At 47.3% G+C, this 18,016-nt stretch overlaps 3 protein-coding genes across 3 annotated transcripts in view; all 3 read left to right on the top strand.

Moving 5' to 3' along the window:
• Positions 1-17,091, top strand: part of LOC309563487 (uncharacterized protein) — a gene marked incomplete at both ends in the record, with an annotated part of 38,852 nt that extends 21,761 nt beyond the window's left edge. Inside the window, one exon of the mRNA XM_082267880.1 lies at positions 16,843-17,091. Within this exon, the coding sequence (XP_082124006.1) occupies positions 16,843-17,091 (249 nt within the window). The remainder of the gene's footprint in view (positions 1-16,842) is intronic.
• The window catches only part of LOC309564420 (uncharacterized protein), a gene marked incomplete at both ends in the record, with an annotated part of 648,900 nt that overhangs the window by 555,042 nt on the left and 75,842 nt on the right, over positions 1-18,016 (top strand).
• Positions 1-18,016, top strand: part of LOC309563485 (uncharacterized protein) — a gene marked incomplete at its 3' end in the record, with an annotated part of 314,854 nt that overhangs the window by 242,329 nt on the left and 54,509 nt on the right. The gene's annotated exons all lie outside the window — the stretch shown is intronic.

Genomic DNA, 18,016 nt, shown 5'->3' with positions numbered 1-18,016 from the left:
CATTTTCCTGTATGGAGTGCGGGAAAAGTTTCACTCAAAAAGGACTCCTTTTTATACACCAGAGAAATCACACGGGCGAGCGTCCTTTTTCATGTACAGAGTGTGGGAAATGTTTCATGCGAAAAGGACACCTTCTTACACACCAGAAAAGTCATGCAGGGACGCGTCCTTTTTCATGTACGGAGTGCGGGAAGTGTTTCATACGGAAAGGACATCTTCTTACACATCAAAACTGTCACACTGGGGAGCGGCCTTTTTCATGTTCAGAGTGCGGGAAATGTTTCGCACAAAAAGCAAACCTTCGTACGCACCAGAGAATCCACACAGGAGAGCGGCCTTTTTTATGTACAGTGTGTGGGAAATGTTTTGTTCAAAAAGGATACCTTGTTATACACCAGAAAAGACACGCTGCTGGTAATTCACAACCTGGTCCATCCACAGAATAATCCTTAAAGCGGAGTTCCACCCAAAAGTGGAACTTCCGCTTTAGGTGGTCCTAACCCCCTGACATGCCACATTAGGCATGTCATTTTTTTGGGGGGGGAGCGGGTACCTAGTTTTGACAGGTACCCGCTCCCACTTCCGCTCGGAGCGCCGCGGCACCCTGAGCGGAAGTTCTCCTCTCCCCCTCCCTCCTTGCAATCTTCTGGGACAGGTCAGAGGTCCCAGAAGATTGCCGGCCAATCACGGCGCGCAGCGCGACTCGCGCATGCGCAGTGGGTACCCGGCTGTGAAGCCGCAAACTGTCACAGCCGGGTGCCCACAGCAGTGATGCCAGCGCCGAGGGAGAGGATCGAGGCTTCGGGCGGCCGCATCGCTGGACCGTTGAACAGGTGAGTAAAATGGCTGGAACTCCGCTTTAAATAATAAAAGGTACATGTTTGTCGATTTATTTATTCTTTTGCGCTTTTATATTAGATGATGTAAATTTAACGAATCCATTTTGCAAATCTCTTGTCTGGCCAGAGCTTTACTCACCGGACACTTTATTAGGTAGACCTTGCTAGTAGCGGGTTGGACCCCCGTTTGCCTTCATTCTTGGTGGCACAGATTCAACAAGGTGATGGAAACATTCCTCAGAGATTTTGCTCCATAGTGAAATGATAGCATCACGCAGTTGTCGGCTTCACATCCATGATGCCAATCTTCCGTTCCATCACATCCCAAAGCTGCTCTATTGGATAAGATGTGGTGAGTGTGGAGGCCACTGGAGGACAGTGACCTCATTGTCATGTTGAAGAAAACAGTGGCGAGTGTGGAGGCCATTGGAGTACAGTGGCCTCATTGTCATGGTGAAGAAACCAGTGGTGAGTGAGGAGGCCATTGGAGGACAGTGACCTCATTGTCATGGTGAAGAAACCAGTGGTGAGTGTGGAGTCCATTGGAGGACAGTGACCTCATTGTCATGGTGAAGAAACCAGCGGTGAGATGATTGGAGCTTTGTGACATGGGGCATTATCCTGCTGGAAGGAGCCATCAGAAGATGGGGACACTGTAGTCATAAGGGGATGGACATGGTCAGCTACAAGGTCCACTGAGGTAGGCCATTGCATTTAAACCATACTCAATTGGTACTAAGGGGCCCAAAGTGTGCCAATAAAATATCCCCCACACCATTACACCCCCACCACCAGCCTGATACAAGGCAGGATGGATCCATGACGCCATGTCTGACCCTACCATCTGATTGTCACAGCTGAAATCGAGACTCATCAGACCAGGCAACATTTTTCCAATCTTCTATTGTCCAGTTTTGGTGAGTCTGTGCGAATTGTAGCCTTAAGGCCCGTACACACAATACGAAAATCGGAAGTAAAATTTGTCCGACGAACGATCTGCCGATTTTCGGATTGTCAATATAGTGCTTTCGATAGCTGATTATGAATTTTCGGACGACAAAATCTGGATGTGCAGGCTATAACATTTTTATTGTACTTAAACACAACGTCCGATTTTCGTTTAATTAGTACAGTTTTCATCCAAAAAAAATCGTATGAGCAAGACTAGGCATGCTCAGAAACAAAAGAACACATACAAATCAATTCAACACATGACATCACTTCTGAAGTTGAATTCTGTCGTTCGGGAATTTTCGTATCAAAGTAACCTCTTCACTTTCGACATGAGACTAGCATGCAACAAAAAAATGGACAAAAGATCGTTCGATAATCTGATCGTGTGTACGAAGCTTTAGTTTCCGGTTCTTAGCTGACAGGAGTGGCACCTGGTGTGGTCTTCTGCTCCTGTAGCCTGCTTCAGGGTTCTATGGTTTGTGTGTTCAGAGATGGTATTCTGAATACCTTGGATGTAACGAGTGGTTATTGGAGTGGTCTGCCCATTCTCCTCTGACCTCTGACATCAACAAGGCATTTTCCTCCACACAACTGCCGCTCACTGGATATTTTCTCTTTTTCCCACCATTCTCTGTAAACCCAAGAGATGGTTGTGCGTGAAAATTCCAAAAATACTCTCACCAGCCCGCCTGGGACCATCAACCATGCCACGTTCCAAGTCACTTTGATCCCCTTTCTTCCCGATTCTGATGCTTGGTCTGAACTTCAGCAAGTCATCTTCACCACGTCTAGATGCCCAGTTGCTGCCATGTGATTGGCTGATTAGCAATTTGTGTTACCAAGCAACTGAACAGGTGTACCTAATAGAGTGGCCGGTGAGTGTATGTTGTGCACAATTCTAGACTTCTATGTATTATTATTATTTATATCAAACAATAAAAATTTGACACAAACTTGAAGGGGTGAAGAGTTGCTTGTTTCACCGGGTGGAAAGTTTACCGTATATCAGATAGTTATTTAACCGCAGTACATTGCGGGCGGGCGGGCGGGCGGTCTGCACAGGTCAAGCAGGGAAAGGAGAAGGATGGGAAACAGCCAGGTGAGTATGCGGCCTCTGAAGGGAGTTTAGCAGCTTTGGGAAACTGCTGACAAATGCCCAACATCCACGAAAAATGTTCAAATAAAACTTCACAAAGATAGAAAAAAAAAGCGGCGCAGTATACACTATTAACCACTTCTGGACCGGAAGATTTCCCCCCTTAATGACCAGACCATTTTTTGCGATTCTGCACTGCGTTACTTTAACGGACAATTGCACAGTTTTTCCCCCCACAAATAGAGCTTTCTTTTGCTGGTATTTGATCCCCTGTGCGATTTTTATTTGTTGTGCTCTCAACAAAAAAAGAGCGACAATTCTGAAAACAAAACCTGGAATTTTGTACTTACCGTAAAATCCTTTTCCCTAAAGTTCATTGACAGACGTAGTTCCATATCTTCTTAGACCATTGGGTTATGCTCCTCCCATCAGAAATAGGGCACTAGGCAGGAAAAAGCTTTACCATGCCTATGGGGCTGTCCCTGCAGGCATAACCCCACACACTCTGCTACTGCCCATAGTTTAGTTGAAAGAAGTGTTTAGAAGACAAAAAAACCCCATTCCACTCACAAGTAGAGGGGCGGGTGCTGCGTCTGTCAATGAACTTCAGAGAAAAGGATTTTACGGTAAGTACAAAAATACAGTTTTCTCTATCGTTCATTGACAGACGCAGCTCCATATCTTCTTAGACCATTGGGACGTCCCAAAGCACCGGGGGGCGCGCGCATGCCATCATTAGGAAGTGGGGAAGCCGATCCATGGGACCGGCACCCGCGATTGCCGCCGGGCACCAATGATCGCTCTCCACTGAAAGAGAACGACGGTCAGCTGTTGTAAACACAGATGACCGTTGTTCTCTCTGAAATGAACACAGAGCGCCTGAGATCCTCCTATATTGGATCACAGGTCTTTGTGTTCATTTCACAAGTCCCTCCCCCATACAGTTAGAAAACACTCCCCTAGGCACACACTTAACCCTTTGATCACCCCTGGGTAAACCCCTTCCCTGCCAGTGTCATTATTACAGTAACAGTGCATATTTTTAGCACTGATTACTGTAGTAATGTCACTGGTACCCCCAAAAGTATCAAATTTCAGTTAGGGGTCCGATCTGCCCGCCGCAATGTCGCAGTCCCGCTAAAAATCGCAGATCAAAAATAAAGATGACATAAATCTTTCCGTTAGACGTGATAACTTTTGCGTAAAGCAATCAAAATACGCTTATTGCGATTCTTTTTACCAAAAATATGTAGCAGAATGCAAATTGGCCTAAAATTATGAAAACATTTGATTTTTAAATGTTTTTTTTTGGGGGAATGTTATATGGCAGGATTTGAAAAATATTGTAATTTTTTTTGAGGCTCGTCACTCTTTTTTTGTTTAAAGTGCAAAAAATAAAAATCGCAGAGGTGATCAAATACCAGCAAAAGAAAGCTCTATTTGTGGGAAAATAGGACACCAAACTTTTTGGGGTACATTGTCGCACATCCGCGCAATTTTCCGTTAAAGTAACGCAGTGCCGAATCACAAAAAATGGCTTGGTCATTAAGGGGGCAAATCCTTCCGGTCCAGAACTGGTTATTGTAATTCATATTAAACTGTTAGACATCACAGAACAGCACAATAGTTTAAAAAAACCAAAAAAATCAGCACAAGGGACATTTACTATTATGTTATGTGTCCCTTGTGCTGTTGCTTTAGTTGAAATCTTCCTTCTTTGATCACCCCGTCCTACCCCCATTGCTATTGCCAAAAAAGACTCTCCTGAGCTCAAAAAGTGATGTGAAGGCTGTGGATGTTGGCAAGGATCTCTATAGCACAGACCTTGCTGCCCTCCAAGGGTCGGGGAACAACCAATGGTAACGCTGCAGAAAATGTGAAAAAGAGGGAGCGACAACCTTGTGCATTACCCAAGTGGTGTTTATTAATGTAAAAAATGAAAGCGATATACTCACAAACAAATCAGTCAAAAAAGCATATCAAAGTCCACAATGGACACGAAACAACCAGGTCACCGGAACTATGTCCAACATGCTGGGGGAACCTACAGATGGCTGACACGTTTGAGGATGGATCACCTTTTCTTCAGAGCCAATCTGTCCAACATGCTGGGGGACCCTACAGATGGCTGGCACGTTTTGAGGGAGATCCCCTCTTCCTCAGAGCCAATCTGTCCAACACGCTGGGGGACCCTACAGATGGCTGATGCATTTCAAGGGGGATGCCCTCTTCCTCAGAGCCAATCTGTCCAAAACGCTGGGGGACCCTACAGATGGCTGATGCATTTCAAGGGGGATGCCCTCTTCCTCAGAGCCAAACTGTCCAACACGCTGGGGGACCCTACAGATGGCTGATGCATTTCAAGGGGGGGGTGCCCTCTTCCTCAGAGCCAAACTGTCCAAGATGCCGGGGGACCCTACAGATGGCTGACGCATTTCAATGGGGGATCCCCTCTTCCTCAGAGCCAATCTGTCCAACACGCCGGGGGACCCTACAGATGGCTGACATGTTTAGAGGGAGGATCCCCTCTTCCTCAGAGCCAATCTGTCCAACACGCTGGGGGACCCTACAGATGGCTGATGCATTTCAAGGGGGGATCACCTCTTCCTCAGAGCCAATCTGTCCAAACACGCCGGGGGACCCTACAGATGGCTGACACATTTCGAGGGGGGATCCCCTCTTCCTCAGAGCCAATCTGTCCAACACGTCGGGGGCCCTACAGATGGCTGACACGTTTTGAGGGGGGATCCCCTCTTCCTCAGAGCCAATCTGTCCAACACGTCGGGGACCCTACAGATGGCTGACTCATTTAGAGGGGGGGATCCACTCTTCCTCAAAGCCAATCTGTCCAACACGCCGGGGGACCCTACAGATGGCTGACTCATTTCAAGGGGGGATCCCTTCTTCCTCAGAGCCAATCTGTCCAACACGCTGGGGGACCCTACAGATGACTGACACGTTTCGATTGGGGGATCACCTCTTCTTCAAAACCAATCTGTCCAACACGCCGGGGGACCCTACAGAGGGCTGACACATTTCGAGGGGGGATCCTCTCTTCCTTTAGAGCCAAGCTCCAATGCGCAAGGTTGGTGTGCCCTCTTTTTTTGCTTTTTCTGCAGTGCTACCCCATTGCTGTAATCTTTTGTTGTGACAGGGGTTTATAGAGCTGAGGGACCTGTCATATGCGCTCATCAAGAATATCGACTATGCCTGCCCTTTATACCCCCTCCTCCATTCACAGAAGCCGTACCATAGCAACTATGAACAAAAACCAGAGAATGTAGAAGGAGGACCCTGCATTCATCCAGCTGGTTTAGTATAGCTAGAGCAGTGTTTCTCAACCTTTTTTCAGTCAAGGCACCCTCTAAAACTGTAGACAATCTCAAGGCACCCTTTAAAATGATGGAGATTCTCAAGGTACCCCATTCTAAAATGTAAAAAACTATTCTAATAGCTTTACACAATGCCGCAACATCCACTCATTTGACACCCAACGTTAGAAGTGATTTATTCTTCCAAAGCAAATAAGCTTTTGCATACTGCTACTGACTAGTATCCCAATGTTTCTTTTCTCCTTTCATTTCTCTTCATCAGTCAGCTAATGTCACCCCAGTGCTGAGGGAGAGGGGCACAGGAGGGCCAAACAAGGATGCTGTTAGGTTGTTAGGATGCCAGTGTCTAGAAAGTCTTAATGGTGCAAAATGTACACCCATGGCTTTGTGTATCTAATAGGCAGGCTTGATCCACCTGCAGGCTTGTATACAATTTTTGATCTATTTTTAAGGATTTTGCCAAGGCACCCCTGAAGAAACCTCAAGGTACCTCAGGGTGCCTGGGGACAGTGGTTGAAAAAGCCTGAGCTAGAGTACGGCTTCCATGAATGTAAGGGGCGGAAAAGGTGGCATAATCGACACTCTTGATGAGTGCATAAAACAGGTACCTTGGCCCTGGAAGATTACAGAGGTGGGGGGTCAGAGGAGGGACCATGGATCCCCCAGGGTTAACCATTATATTGAAAGTTGATTTTCCACGTATTCATTCATTACTACTATCTTTCAATTCTTCTTTTTTAATTTATTTTTTCATTTGTAATAGACTACGTGACATATATTACAAGGCAGTAGAAATATTATTTGGAATCCATGTATGCTGCTGGTTGGCATAGATACCAAGTGGTCCTGCCCATTGCACACAGGGGAAGGGGGAGGAACTTGGGCAAGTGAATTCAGTATATATTTGGGTCTGCTGAGAGAAAGACCAGCTCTGAAGAAGGGAGCGTGACTCCCGAAAACGCGTCAACAGTCCAATTACAGGGACATGTTCATTTCCACATGTGGTGGACTCATTATATGCGATTTTAGCTCTTCATGTCTCCGAGTATGTTTTTGGCATTTTAATACATTTTTTAAAGGTGTCCAAGGGTAGTGCAGCAGGTGGTTGCGCCTCCTTTTCTTTTTCATGTGCCTTCGTTTGGAGTTCCACGCCTGAGGATTTATTGCTAAACAAACAAAAAAAAAGACCGAAAATTTTGGGAAAAAAAAGATTTTAATGGTTGGTTATAAAATGTTACAAACGGGTAATTTTTCTCCTTCTCTGATGGGCTCTGAAAGGTGGCACTGATAGCCTACACTGATGAGGCTTCACTAATAGGCTGCACTGATGGGCACTAATAGGTGGCACTGATGAGGAAGCACTGATGGGGCTGCACTGATAGACTGCACTGATGGGCACTAATAGGTGGCACTGATGAGGAAGCACTGATGGGGCTGCACTGATAGGTGGCACTGATAGGCTGCACTGATGGGCACTAATAGGCACTGATGAGAAAGCACTGATGGGGCTGCACTGATGGGCACTAATAGGCACTGATGAGGAAGCACTGGTGGGGCTGCACTGATAGGCTGCACTGATGGGCACTAATAGGCACTGATGAGGAAGCACTGATGGGCACTAATAGGCACTGATGAGGAAGCACTGATGGGCACTAATAGGCACTGATGAGGAAGCACTCATGAGGCTGCACTAATTGGCAGCATTAGTGGGCATTGATTGGCAGTACTGATGGGCACTGGTAGGCGGCGCTGATCGGCAGCATTGGTGGGATCTGATTGGCAGTACTAATGGGCACTGCTCGGCAGCAGTGATAGGTGACACTGATGAGGAGGGACTTATTGGCAGCATTGGTGCACACTGATTGGCACTGATAGGCAGCAGTGATAGGTGGCACTGATTGGTGACACTAATGAAGAGGCACTGATTAGTAGCATACGCGGGATCTGATTGGCAATACTGATAAGCACTGGTAGGCAGCACTGATTGGCAGCTTTAGTGGGATCTGATTGACAGCACTGATGGGCACTGTTGGGGCCGTCCTGATTATCAGTGTCTGTGTCCCTTTAACAAAGGCAGGTTATGGGCTCTCTCCTCATACCCGGTATGTGGTGACATCTGTGATTGGCTGTCATTGGACTCTGTGATTGGCTGTCATTGGACAAAACCGCAAAGCACACACGCTGTGACACAGAAAATTGCAACGGCCGCCATTTTACCCCCTAGGGCAGTGATGGGGAACCTCAGCACCCCGAATGTTTTGGAACAACATTTCCCATGATGCTCAGGCACTCTGCAGTGTAATTGAGCATCATGGGAAATGTAGTTACTAAACATCTGGAGTACCGAGGTCTGCCGTCACTGCTCCAGGGTCTCTCCTAAAGAAACGTGAAGTGTAGTCCCTCCAAGGGGGCCACAGTTACAACTGCTGACCTTGTTTCCCGTGGCAGCCCCTCCCCCTGTTTCATCTACGGGTGTCACAGGGACAGGAAGTGAGGGGAAATCTCCTTAGCGGGGTCACACACAGAAATAATCTCCGGGAGGAATTGTACTTTGCCTCCACTCCCCCCCCCAAAATGACCTGAAGAGACTATAGAGGAATGAGGGGTTAATATACAACTATAGCAGACAGTGAGGGGTTCACATACAGAAACTACAGGGGTTAATATCTCTACTCACCATGAAGGGTTAATGCAGTGACAAGGGAGGGCAATGAAGGGGTTAATGCACAGTAGGGAGTGGGCAGTGAACGTAGAGTGAATGTCGCCCTCAGTGTCCGGGGAGGAGTAGTACATCCCTCATACACTCAATTCCCTCACACAGCTCCTCCTATAGAGCACCGGTGTTCCGTGAAAAAACCATACCCGTGAGAAAACCATACCCTCGTCACTTCCGGTGCAGCTACGGAGGGTATGGATTTCTCACGGTAGTTAAACTTGCGGTGCTTACATTAAAACAGCTACTCTGCAACATAAATCATCTCCGCTCCTTCCCCTGTCACTTCCCTCATCTCCGGTAATAAATATAAAAGCGGATCACGGAGCCGCGATCGCCGTCACATTTACATCTCATACACCCGCCACCGATTTTATATTTATTACCGGAGATGAGGGAAGTTACAGCGATAGCAGAGGAGATGATTGATGTTGCAGCAGAAGTGTTTTCATGTACCCGCCGCATGTATAACATTACACACTGTGCCATGATACTTTCATGCCCACCGAGCATGCGCACTTCTCAAATTCTTTCATGTTCAATTGCGTATCCGGGGCTCTGAGCATGCGCACTGCTGCGCTGCTCAGCTGTTTCAGACCGGAAGTGACGAGGGTATGGTTTCTTCACGGGGTATGGTTTTTTAACGTTACACCTGTTTTCCGTGAGAATAACCTACCCCGTGAGAAAAACCTACCCTCGTCACTTCCGGTTGCACGGCAGTGTGTTTAATGCGGCGGTTACATTAAAACAGCTGGCCTGATCTACGAATCATCTCCGCTCCTGTCTCTGTCACTTCCCTGATCTCGGATAGTAAATATAAAAGCGGTGGCGGGTGTATGAAAAGATAAATCACGGAGCCGCCAGCCGCTTTTATATTTCCTAGCCGAGATGACTCATAGTGCAGCACAGCTGTTTTAATTTAACCGCCGCGTCGGTAGGTTTTTTTCACGGACACCGTGATAATTTCATACTAGTGCGCATGCGCACTAGTCTGATCCTCAGCTGCTCCATTACGTAGCGGGGGCTGTGAACATGCGCACTGCGGCGCTGATCAGCTGTTTCTGGCCGGAAATGACGAGGGTAGGTTTTTCTCACGGGGTAGGTAATTCTAACGTTACACCGGCCCTGCACAGCGCCCTCCTCACAAAAGTGTCTCCAGTTCGGGGATATCTCTGGGCGCTGGCGGCCATTTTCTTGAAGACAGCTTTCTATTTCTAGCAATAGGACGGACAACGGAAACATGGCTCCGCTCCTAGGATACATCGTGTTAGCAGTAGCGAGAGCTGAAAGCGGCACAGTTATTGGCGGAAGGAAAGTCACGTGACCTGACTCTGATTTCTGACTGAGTATCTGCGCTATGAGGAGAGATTCCCGCCAGTGGAATATACCAACTGTCAGGAGGTGGGGGGTGACAATAGAAACCACTACTAACCACTTGTTTATCAGGCTTTTTCTGGTATATGTAACCCCCACCCCCTCTTTTCTGGTATATGTAACCCCCACCCCCTCTTTTCTGGTATATGTTGCTTACAAAATAAAATCAGTATTTTTTTTTGCTACAAAATTACTTAGAACCCCCCTCAGGTGACAATCGCAGCAGAATTGCGCAAACAGAATCGCGAGACGTCCGTGCGATTCCCATGACTTGCAATGGCACCCCAAACACGGCGCAATTTTGCTGCAGTTGTTACTGAATAAAATTGCGCAAACAGAATCGCAGGACGCCTGTAGCCCAAAAGAAGTTCTACCTTTTTTCGGGCGACGGGCGTCCCGCGATTCTGTTTGCGCGATTTTACGACGATTCGTCAGGTGACAATCGTGGCAAAAATCACGCAAACAGAATCGTGGAACGACAGTGCGAATCCCATGACTTGAAATGGCACCCCAAACATGGCGCAATTTTGCTGCGATTGTCGCCCAATGAATCGCGGTAACAAATGGAATCATAGGACGCCTGTGCGATTCCCATGACTTGCAATGGCACCCCAAATATAGCGCAATTTTGCTGCAATTGTCGCCCAATGAATCGCGGTAACAAACAGAATCGCGTGACGCCTGTGCGATTCCCCTTGACTTGCAATGGCACCCCAAACACAGCACGATATTTGTGCGATTGTCACCCGATGAATCGCGGTAACAAACAGAATGGCGGGACACCCGTGGGATTCCCACGACTTGCAATGGCACCCCAAACACGGCGCAATTTTGCTGCAATTGTTGCCCAATGAATCGCGGTAACAAACAGAACCGCATGACGCCCGTGCGATTCCCCATGACTTGCAATGGCACCCCAAACACGGCGCGGTTCTGCCGCTAATGTAGCCTGATGAATCGAGGTAACAAACAGAATCGCGGGACGCCCGGGCGATTCCCCGTGACTTAAAATGGCACCCCAAACAAACACAGCACAATTTTCAACGATTGCCGCCCGATGAATTGAAGTAAAGTCACGCAGACAGAATCGCAGGACGCCCATGCGATCCCCGTGACTTGCAATGGCACCCCAAACATGGCGCGACTTTGCTGCGATTGTGGCCTGATGAATCATGGTAAAATTGCGCAGAACAGAATCGCGGGACGCCTGTACGATTCCCACGACTTACAGTGGCACCCCAAACACGGCGCAATTTTTCCGCAATTGTCGCCCAAAGAATCGCAGTAACAAACTGTATCGCAGGACGCCCGTGCGATTCCCCGTGACATGCAATGGTACCCCAAACACGGCGCAATTTTGCCACAACTGTCTCCCGAAGAATCATGGTAAAATCAGTATCGCGGGACGCCCGTGCGTCTCCCATGACTTGCAATGGCACCCCAAACATGGCGCGGTTTTGCCGCTATTGTCCTCCCATGAATCGTGGTAAAATCAGAATCGTTGGACGCCTGTCACCCAAAAGAAGTCCTTGTACCTTGTTTTGGGAGACAGGCGTCTTGCGATTCTGTGTGCCATGTTTTTGGTTACTAGCGGGCGGACCAACAATCTCCACTACTTATAGCCTATACCGGAGTGTAGCTCTGGCTGGATGTTTCGGGTCGGTGTCCTGCTGGAAGGTGAACCTCCTCCCCAGTCTCAAGTCTTTTGCAGACTCTAACAGGTTTTCTTCTAAGATTTTCCTGTATTTGGCTCCATCCATCTTCCCATCAACTCTGACCAGCTTCCCTGTCCCTGCTGAAGAAAAGCATCCCCACACCATGATGCTGCCACCACCATGTTTCACAGTGGGGATGGTGTGTTCAGGGTGATGTGCAGGGTTAGTTTTCCGCCACACATAGCGTTTTGCTTTAAGGACAAAAAGTTAAATTTTGATCTCATCTGACCAGAGCACCTTCTTCCACATGTTTGCTGTGCCCCCACATGACTTCTCACAAACAGGACTTCTTATGGCTTTCTTCTTCTCACTCTTCCATAAAGGGCAGATTTGTGGAGCGCACGACTAATAGTTGTCCTGTGGACAGATTCTCCAACCTGAGCTGTGGATCTCTGCAGCTCCTCCAGAGTTTCCATGGGCCTCTTGGCTGCTTGATGAATGCTCTCCTTGCCCGGCCTGTCAGTTTAGGTGGACGGCCATGTCTTGGTAGGGTTGCAGTTGTGCCATACTCTTTCCATTTTCGGATGATGGATTGAACAGCGCTCCGTGAGATGTTCAAAGCTTGGGAGATTTTTTTATAATCTAACCCCGCTTTAAACTTCTCCACAACTTTATCCCTGATCTGTCTGGTGTGTTCCTTGGCCTTCATGATACTCTCACCACATGAGGCTGGGCATTGTCGTGCCCCAGGAGGAACCCAGGACCCACTGCACTAACGCAGGGTCTGACAATGGGTCCAAGGATTTCATCCCGATACCTAATGATAGTCAAGGTGCCATTCTCTAGCCTGTAGAGGTCTGTGTGTCCCTCCATGGATATGCTTACCCAGACCATCACTGACCCACCACCCAACCGGTCATGCCGAACGACGTTACAGGCAGCATAATGTTCTCCACGGCTTCTCCAGACCCTTTCACGTCTGTCACATGTGCTCAGGGTGAACCTGCTCTCATCTGTGAAAAGCACAGGGTGCCAGTAATGGACCTGCCAATTCTGGTGTTCAATGGCAAATGCCAATTGAGCTCCACGGTGCCGGGCAGTGCGCACAGCGCCCTCTAGAGGACGTCGGGCCCTCAGGCCACCCTCATGAAGTCTGTTTCTGATTGTTTGGTCAGAGACATTCACACCAGTGTCCTGCTGGAGGTCATCTTGTAGGGCTCTGGCAGTGCTCATCCTGTTCCTCCTTCCACAAAGGAGCAGATACCGGTCCTGCTGATGGGTTAAGGCCCTTCTACAGCCCTCCTAGAGTAACTGCCTGTCTCCTGGAATCTCCTCCATACTCCTGAGAGACACAGCAAACCTTCTGGCAATGGGACGTATTGAAGTGCTGTCCTGGAGGAGTTGGACTGCCTGTGCAACCTCTATAGGGTCCAGGTATGGCCTCATTCTACCAGTAGTGACACTGACCCCAGCCAAATGCAAAACTAGTGACAAACACTCAGAAAAGATGAGTAGGGAAAAATGTCAGTGGCCCCCATCTGTAAAATCATTCCTGTTTTGGAGGTCGTCTCATTGCTGCCCAGCTAGTGCACCTGTTGTGTAATTTCATTAACACCTAAGCAGCTGAAACTGATTAACAACCCCCTCTGCTACTTAACTGACCACATGAATATCCGAGGAGTTTATTTGACTTGATGCTATACTCTGTTTAAAAAGTTTTCCTTCCATTTTTTTTTTTTTTAGCAGTGTACAATATTTGGGGGTTCTGAGTAATTTCTAGCAAAACAATGATGATTTTTACATGTAGGAGAGGAATGCTGGAATTGGCCCGGTATGGAAGTGGATAAGAGCATCAGGTGAAGCCAACATATTTTTGGGAAAAATGCCTCCCCCTTCCTTAGGGCTCCTCCGCTGCCAAATCCAGCAATGTCTCCTCTCTACACGATCCATTTCTGGGGAACCACGAGTACCCCAAATCTTGAAAGATAACCCTCCAGTCTACTTTATGGAGTGTATCCTCGTCATTACCAGAATTTTACGGCATGGATTGTTCAGGTCTTCCTTTGCAGGTCTGTATATTAGAAAGGAAAATTATGAAAGCCAATAGAACATCGTAGTAGGGAATATGGCTGAACGATAGTCTATGTGATATCGACTATGGTGCTGCGGGCGTGGGCGAAAGTCACATTGCCAAATATACGATAGTAAGGCATAGGCAGGGAGAAGTTCGGATGACTCACAGTGGTTGTAGCAGAACATAGCCCGACATCCGTCCCACACGTTCAAGTCTGCCTGCCTGCAGCTAGCCTAGTTCTCCTGACTGAGCGGTGAGCAGCTGCACAGCTAACCAATCATGCGTGCCTGCACACCTGATTGGTTCGCTGTGCCGCTACTCACGACGTGATTGGTTCGCTGTGCCGCGCTCACCGCTTGGTCAAGAGAACTAGCTGCGGGGCAGACTGAACACGTGGGATGGATATCAGGCTGTGTTCTTCTACCTTAGGTAAGTCTCTCTGCATTGAAGGGGAAACGGCATGCTGGTCACTACATTGATGGGGGGGAACGCTGTTCACTACATTGATGGGGGGGCATGCTGGTCACTGCATTGATGGGGGGCATGCTGGTGACTGCATTGATGGGGGGCACGCTGGTCACTGCATTGAAGGGGACACGGCATGCTGGTCATTGCATTGATGGGGGGCACGCTGGTCACTGCATTGATGGGGGGGCACGCTGGTCACTGCATTGATGGGGAGCATGCTGGTCATTGCATTGATGGGGGGCATGCTGGTTACTGCATTGATGGGGGGCACGCTGGTCACTGCATTCATGGGGGCAAGCTGGTCACTGCATTCATGGGGGCACGCTGGTCACTGCATTCATGGGGGGCACGCTGGTCACTGCATTGATGGGGGGCACGCTGGTCATTGCATTGATGGGGGGGGCACTCTGGTCATTGCATTGATGGGGGGCACGCTGGTCACTGCATTGATGGGGGGCACGCTGGTCATTGCATTGATGGGGGGCACGCTGGTCACTGCATTGATGGGGAGCATGCTGGTCATTGCATTGATGGGGGGCACGCTGGTCACTGCACTGAATTGGGGCACACTGTTATAACTCTGCATTGAATGGGGGCACGCTGTAGTAACTCTGCACTACTAAAAATGCACGACAAAGAGGATCCGCCGCAAAAAAATATTGCAATATATATCATTGGGAAAAAAATATCGCAATGAGATAATTTTTCAATATCGTGCAGCCCTAGTAGGGAACAATGGTGATCTCCATAACTTCCAGTCCGCCTTTTTATACTGGAAGTCTGGAATGGAAGCTGAAGTTCCTACATTCTCCACTAGGAGGCGACATCACTGAGTGGAATTTACAGGCAGGCGACTATGGAAGGGGGAGAGGAACTGATCCTAAGAACAGACAGGAAATTCCGGTTGAGCAGACATAGAGAGGAGACATTGCTGGAACTGGCAGCAGAGGAGGTAATAAGATATTATTTTATATTTACACCCAGTAAACCCCCCCCCCCCCCCGTCATGTTCCGTCCTCTTCCTCCGTAGTCACTGTGACGTCTTTTATCTCCAGAAGATGTTGCTTTATATAGCTCTGACATATACCGCAGTGCTGTACAGAGATCACTGAGCCAGTCACATCAGTCTCTACACCAGAGGAGCTTACACTCTAATGTCCCCCCACAGTCACACACTATTATTATTATACATTTAAATAGCTCTGACATATACCGCAGTGCTGTACAGAGATCACTGAGCCAGTCACATCAGTCTCTGCACCAGAGGAGCTTACACTCTAATGTCCCCCCACAGTCACACACTATTATTATTATACATTTATATAACTCTGACATATACCGCAGTCCTGTACATAGATCATTGAGCCAGTCACATCAGTCTCTGTACCAAAGGAGCTTACACTCTAATGTCCCCCCACAGTCACACATTATTATTATTATACATTTATATATATCTGACATATACCGCAGTGTTGTACAGAGATCACTGAGCCAGTCACATCAGTCTCTGTACCAGAGGAGCTTACACTCTAATGTCCCCTCCCCCCCAGTAACACATGATTAATATTATATATTTGTATAGCTCTGACATATACCGCAGTGCAGTGGGACTATTAAGATAAGAGTATCACATGACATAACTGTTCTTTATTTCTGAACTTTCTGAAGACGTTCAATCAGGACGAAACCTGTCAAGGAGTGGTCTACGCACTGACATAATTTCCAGTGATGTTCTTTATTTCCTTAGAAGGCGTGGAGGATTCTGGAAATGTTGCGTGACATCCGTTTTATCTCTGTAAATGAAGATCAAAGAAGACTGGAGATGTGCGGAGAACAGGAATACAATTAGTAATATTTATTAGTATCTCCTTTTATTAGGACTAAAGTAGTGAGGATGACATCTAATGAGTGACCGACACCCAGCAGCCATCCCAATATTCCATCCATTCCTCACTCTCTGACACCTGAAGAAAATGGCTAGAAGGTTCTAGAGGTTAACAAGACCACAGGACATCATGATGGAGAATCAGCCGCCCCTCCCATCATCGGGTAAGAGGAGAATTTATTGTAAAGGAGAGAGCAGTACGGAGGATCCCCCATCATCTGATAAACACATAGAAACAATGTATTCAGTCAGTGTGTGTGTTTCCTACAGATGGATCCAGTAATGGGAACCCACCAGAGAGATGTCCCCGTCCTCTGTATTCCTGGGATTCCACACAGGAAGGTCACACCATCCCTCACCATCATCAGGTAGAAGAATACTCAACATAACATTTGGGTCTGTGTTTAAATTGGTTTATAAACATTCAAATAATTTTTTATTATTAACCACAGAGCGGAGATCTGCAGTATTTAAAAATCTTTGTTAAAGAAGAGATAAAAGAGGAGTATGATGAGGTTGATGTGATGGAGGAGTTTTCAGAAGGACACAAGGAGGTTATGATGGAGCCACCTAATACCAGGAAACCACCAGAGAGATGTCCCCGTCCTCTGTATTCCCAGGATTCCACACAGGAAGGTCACACCATCCCCCACCATCATCAGGTAGGTGGAACAAAGCGTCTGAATTTCAAAACTGCGTAAAATTATATTATTTATGTTATTTTTAACTTTAAGTGTTTAGGAAATGAAGATTTTAAATCATTCTGTTGCTTTAGGGTGAGGGGACGAGTGATGTGAAAGCTGAAGAGGAAGAGATGTTTGAGAGGAGTGAGCAGCAGTCTGTGGAGGAGGTTGGAGTGAGGAATATTATTAAGAAGGAGGAAACTTCTCTAGATATTGGGACAGGTAAGTCAAATTGTGATGAGATACAAGAGATAATCATAACCACAAATCATCTGACTCAGAGATCTGGTTCCTGCCAGTAGCTGGCCGCTATAAAGAATCTATCCAAAAACAAAAAAAGAAGAGAGAAAGCCGCTGACTGTTTTAAAAGCCTTGTTCAAGTTGATTTAACTCTGCAACATACAGATTGTTCCACCTGGATCACAGGCACCCCACTCTAAACTCTAACTAGAGCTTACGCATACGTGGTTGCTTTTTTGGGAAGACCTAAAACCTAACCCTAAACTGGGTAGGCAAAGCTGCCCTGGGTGGTAGAGGGCCACATGTTCCCCTCCAGGTTTATAAGGCCAATGAGGGTATGGACCCTCTAGCAGGGCAGCAGTGTACTAATAAATGCCTCTACCTTTCAGAGTTTGTACCTAAGCTTTGTCCTGAATTACAGACTATATTTAGAATAACTTACTCATGCTACAAGCTGTCTTGGGTATCTCTGTCTATTCTTAATAACAAATAATTTATCAAGGTGTGATGAATAAAATATTGTACAGTACAAAGCTGTATATAAGAATATCGTCAACGTACCCATCCCCACCAGCCAATGTGTCCAACAAATGAGGTAGAGGTATTGTACCTGATACAGTAGATCATTCTTCAGTTCTTTGTAACTAATGCACTACCTAATATTTAAATGAGCTGGAGATACTGTACACCATATGAAAGGTCC

Source organism: Pelophylax lessonae (assembly GCF_965119305.1).
Source record: "Pelophylax lessonae genome assembly, chromosome: 9".
Taxonomy (NCBI): Eukaryota; Metazoa; Chordata; class Amphibia; order Anura; family Ranidae; genus Pelophylax; species Pelophylax lessonae.
The sequence above is the reverse complement of the archived record's forward strand: the minus strand, read 5'-3'. Positions and strand labels throughout refer to the sequence as shown.